Source organism: Rhipicephalus sanguineus, chromosome 7, assembly GCF_013339695.2.
Source record: "Rhipicephalus sanguineus isolate Rsan-2018 chromosome 7, BIME_Rsan_1.4, whole genome shotgun sequence".
Classification (NCBI taxonomy): domain Eukaryota; kingdom Metazoa; phylum Arthropoda; class Arachnida; order Ixodida; family Ixodidae; genus Rhipicephalus; species Rhipicephalus sanguineus.
In genome coordinates this window covers 133,428,002-133,432,943 of record NC_051182.1, presented here as the reverse complement: position 1 = coordinate 133,432,943, position 4,942 = coordinate 133,428,002, and the positions used below count along the sequence as shown (strand labels likewise).

The 4,942-nt window shown below is 51.9% G+C and overlaps 1 protein-coding gene across 1 annotated transcript; it reads left to right on the top strand.

Annotated features, from left to right (window-relative positions):
- Positions 1 to 299: 299 nt before the first annotated feature.
- On the top strand, positions 300 to 4,520 carry LOC119399978 (glycogen synthase kinase-3). Its single transcript, XM_037666881.2, has 3 exons — positions 300 to 1,099; positions 2,612 to 2,998; positions 3,507 to 4,520. The coding sequence occupies exons 1-3, from the start codon at positions 977 to 979 to the stop codon at positions 4,209 to 4,211; spliced, it is 1,215 nt and encodes a 404-aa protein (XP_037522809.1). The 5' UTR covers positions 300 to 976; the 3' UTR covers positions 4,212 to 4,520.
- The last annotated feature ends 422 nt before the right edge of the window (positions 4,521 to 4,942 follow it).

Here is a 4,942-nt window from a genome sequence, read left to right as displayed (position 1 = left end):
TGAGCGACACAGCAGCGCACAACAGCGACACAGTAGCACACATGAGCAACACATCAGTACATATCTGCGACATGGCAGCACACATCAGCACACATCAGCGACACGTCAGCGACACATCAGCGACACACCAGCAGCAGCTGCTGAGCAGATGCAGCAGCTGTTCTTGGTGCATAATGATTGCTTCTGGTCGCCATTGAGCTGTTCTCAGCATATCGCTAACGTCCTCCTCGGGAAGCGCTGTTCGTGTGTTGTACCAGTGGGCGACAAAGACAACGTTGACGCTCTGGCTTGCCTGTGTGGCATGTAAGTTCTTACGCTTGTGCTTCTGGCAAATCATCCTTCTTCTACAATGTCTTGTGTCTGCAATGACGGCGAAGAGAGTAAGTGGGTGTAAGTCACAGTGACTTGGCGAACAGCAACAAGGACGTTGGTGCGGTCTTCCCCACTAGTGGGCATGAGCCAGGTATGAAACCAACGACAATTCAATACCACTGGATTACCACGGTCATCTCATCACCGATATAATTGCGTGTCGGATCCGTTCAAAAGAGGCTTCATTCGTCGTGAAATGTGCGACAGACGCTCGTCGGAACAAGAAAGACTTCGAAGAAGGGCCAGAGGGGTGGACATCATGTCAGATCCAGAGCCGTAGCCGGTGCCGCGCTGGCCTCGCGCCCAGGCCCGCGCGCACCGGCGGCCGGTCCGCTGCATCGAAGAAGATTTGCGGCCCACCAGCGTAAACACAAAAGCAAGAAAGGCGCACGCCAGTGGCCACGAGGACGACCAAGCAGCCGGAGACTTTGTCGCTGCGTCATGTAGCACCCACCGTGTACAGCGCTGGACGTGGTCTCCCGAGGCTGGCGGTGCCTCGTAGCTCGACCATCGTGCATCCTGTGCCAGCGGCAGGGTCGACCTCTGTGAACGGAACCAAGAAACGCGCGGAGCGAGCACGCCGGTTGAGGATTCATCCACTGGTATGGCGAGAAAGTTGACCGGTTTCTCCACGACCGGAGGTGGTAACCCCGGCGGCGGCGGTGGCGGCGGCTACTACCACCTGCCAATCACCGACATTGTAATCACCAAGCGCGATGGCCAGAAGGTGAGGGTTCGCTCGCGGGCAGTTTCGCGTGGCCCGTGCCTCCCGCGCTCGTACAAGTAGTCCTGTCCGTGGTCGTTTCAAGGGGTCGATCGATGTCATATACTGGTTCCATAGGCACCCATGGCTTAACACATTTTTTTTAGTTATCATAGTACGGGATTAATTAGCCCGTTGCTCGGCTCGCTCTCGGTCACGATGTTAGAATAGGTCTAACACCCGCTATCAGTGTCGGTGTGCATGTGCAGTAGTGTAGTTTTGCTGTCTACTCAATTGTCTCAACCGCCATAAAAGTTTACTTCGCTGCAGAATTTTTGCAAGAATGAAGGAAGAGTAGGCAGGTAACCATTGATTTTAATAGCAAGTAACTATAGGAGGTATTCACGTGACGTCATCCGCAAACAGCGGCAGTCGCCGTAGTCATGGTCGCCTGCGTGGTCGTCATCGTAGGACTACACCAATGTGCTGGACCGCGCGTGTTGATTTGATATCTCCTAATTTTTTCTCATGACATCAGACTGTCATATGCCGGATTGCTGAACGACCACAGCTATAGTGGCCGGATGGAGGCACTCGCTGGCGCCGCCTGGCGGGGCCGAGCTCAGTTAATACTTCCTATATTGCCGGCAGCGCGGCGCGGTGGCACAGTGTAGCCGGCAGCATCGTCGAATTTGCTGACAAAAGTCACGGAACACGGCAGCCAGTGCCGGCACCACACTGTGAAGTGCTTAGGTTAGGTAACGAGCAGCTATCGTACAACCAGCGCAGAAGATATTAATGTGTTTAGGCACATTTGTGAATTAGCTCCTTCACAAGAACGCCCCCTGCTCATCATTGTTCCATTCTTACGTCGCGTCTGCAGCGCCGGCTAATGACCACTCATGCCTTCAGTATGCCTAAAGCCATGGCAGGAACGCCAATGGGAGCTAAGTGCGCGCAACTTTCCGCACCGTGCTAGTCTGCTAGATACCGGCAATTTGAATAGGGATTTTTTAATAATGCGTGGAATGATACGCACCAATCTGTAGTACGTTGCTATATTTAGTCAATAGTAGTAAACAACTTTATTATATTTAGTCAAGAGTTCGACGAAAGTTCGTGTGGTCATGAAGATGAAGGGACTGGCCAAGTCAAGGTGAAAAACAATCAAATCAAGTTTATTTTAACATGCAACTGATGCCGAGTACCGTGTATAAAAATCCACCAAGGATTGACATTTCGGGACACGTACGGGTTTCTTGATCCCGAAACATCTCTTGCGTTTTTCATCCTGACTTGGTCAGTGGGCGCGCTGCTATATTACGGTCCATTAACACTGACCGCTTAGTTGTGTAGCGCTTATTGCAAAAGTGGCCGTAGTGTTTGTGGTCTGATACAGTGTGAACCGTCTAGACCAGCAACGCGTATTATACATAATGGGCAAAAACTCTTGCTGCGTATTACACACCGAGTCTATTACCAGTACCTGGTGGGTAGATAACTGCTCGTATTTTCGTGGGGGTGTGTTCGGTGTAGGTCAAGACGGTTCAGGTTGTCCGTGCCGACGGTGCCGATGACGATCTCATCGAGATGTCGTACATCAGCACCAAGGTGATCGGCAAGGGGACCTTTGGCGTCGTCCAGCAGATCAAGCTGGTCGACACGGGCGAAGTGTACGCCGTCAAGTGGGTGCGACAGGACCGCAAGTTCAAGAACCGCGAGCTGCAGATCATCCGCTCCCTGTCGCATCCCAACATCACGCGCCTGTGCTACTTCTTCTGCACGCTGGACAAGAACAAGGACACCGTCTACCTCAACCTCATAATGGAGTACATACCGGAGACCGTGCACAGGGTCATCATGCACTACAGCCGGAACAAGCACACCTTCCCACTGTTCTTTATCAAGCTCTACATGTACCAGGTATTGCACGTGTACGCTGGCTAACGCGCCCAGGTTTACGTGCACACAAATATCCAAAACACACAGGGTCCTTTATGCCTTCACCTAAGACGAGTCGAAGGCGAAAGCCATTTTCTTCTTCTTCTTTTTTTTTATCAGTCGATGTATCGATCCTGTGTAGTGATTAATGTGGCACATACACGCTAGGAGTTTTTGCGTGCATTAGACGGACGAATTTCGGTTTCGCGTAGCCATATACAGCAGCTTCGCTGTAAAGTCCGATATTTCAGAACTCTATTTTGCAACATTATGCCATTAGTGGTTTGAAGAAGACGAAGCTTTAACATTCAAAACTTCAATGCGGTCTCTAGCGGAGACATCAGTTCATTAATTTACTATATGGGTGAAACATTCTCCAAGCCAGCTGGCGCAAGACATACTACGTCATTTCAGTTTCTCAAACGTTGCTGGTGACTTCAAATTTCTTCGACTCACATTCCATCCAACTCTCTCGCGCGGCTGTCTTCAGGTTCTCAGGGGCCTGGCGTACATCCACATGCTGGGCATCTGCCACAGGGACATCAAGCCCCAGAACCTTCTCTGCGACCCGGACAAGTGCGTCGTCAAGGTGTGCGACTTCGGCTCGGCCAAGATCCTCATCAAGGACGAGCCCAACGTCGCGTACATCTGCTCCCGCTACTACCGAGCCCCCGAACTCATCCTGGGCGCGACCGAATACACGACCATGGTCGACGTCTGGTCGGCCGGCTGCGTACTCGCCGAGTTCTTCATCGCGAGACCCGTGTTTCCGGGCGACAGTAACCTGGACCAGTTCTCCGAGATCATGCGCGTCCTGGGCACGCCCACCGAGGAGCAGGTCCTCCAGATGAACCCCAACTGGACCGAATGCCGGTTTCCCAAGCGCAAGGCGGTACCCTGGGAGAAGGTGCTGGACGGCAAAGGCACGCCGAAGGCGATCGACCTCCTGGCCAGGCTTCTGGACTACGTGCCCAGCAAGAGGATGACCTGCTTCGACGGAATGGCGCACAGCTTCTTCGACGACCTGCGTCTCGCAGGGGCCACGCTGCCCGACGGCGGACCGCTGCCACCCCTGTTCAACTTCTCGGCCGAAGAAATGCAGGTGAATCCTTCGATCAACCACCTTCTGCGGCCCCAGCAGGCTGGCTCTTCCAGCAACGCCATGTCCAGAAAGTCTTCGTTACCGAAGAAGTGACCACTACCACCAGTTGCCCAATCGAGTGCCTCCTCTGAGCTTGGGTGCCCTCTCAAAACGGCCACGTTCAGTCCTGGACTGGAGCGGATCAGCTCGGCTCGACTACCTCGTCGGGGGCTTTCATTCCAAAAACCACCGGGCCCGGGAACATTAACATTTTATTTTTTTTACCTCTTAGTGTTGTCTTGCGTCACAATGTGGCTCTCTTGTCGCTTCTTTTCCCCTTTTAATCTTCCCGGCCACATGAAGTTGTGAGGTGTTTTGATGACAACGAGAGAAGGAAGAAAATATAAGGAAAAAGTGACTACAGTGCCTTGCTGACGGTCTAGCGTTGAGTCTCTTTGGTGCAGGCACGAGTACAGGTCGACCAGAGTGTTGCGGGACAACTTACTGGCCGGAACCGAAGAGCAAGTAGTGCCTTGCCTGTGTAGAAAATACATGCGCTTTCATTATCTCTTTACCCCCATAATTACGTTTTAGCATAGTTCATAGGTATAACAACACAAATGTAACCCGACATGTACCACAAAAATAATGAAATAAACTTCAAAACTTCAAGACTTCAAGACACAAGAGAGAGCGCTGACTTGAACTAACCAGTTGAAGTCAGTACTCTGCCCCATGTCTTCTTTGTGCCTTGTCACGTTTGTGCTGTTATATCTATGAACTATGCATCCCGAACTAGTTTGCCAACAAGTGTTGTTGACGTTTTAGCGTCTTGTACGATTGCA

What these genes read in the sequence shown, in the direction of transcription:
- LOC119399978 (XM_037666881.2), top strand. Translation starts at nt 977, where the DNA reads ATGGCGAGAAAGTTGACCGGTTTCTCCACGACCGGAGGTGGTAACCCC. An exon ending in CCAAGCGCGATGGCCAGAAG is followed by an intron (nt 1,100 to 2,611) that starts GTGAGGGTTCGC and finishes TGTTCGGTGTAG; the next exon opens with GTCAAGACGGTTCAGGTTGT. An exon ending in TCAAGCTCTACATGTACCAG is followed by an intron (nt 2,999 to 3,506) that starts GTATTGCACGTG and finishes GGCTGTCTTCAG; the next exon opens with GTTCTCAGGGGCCTGGCGTA.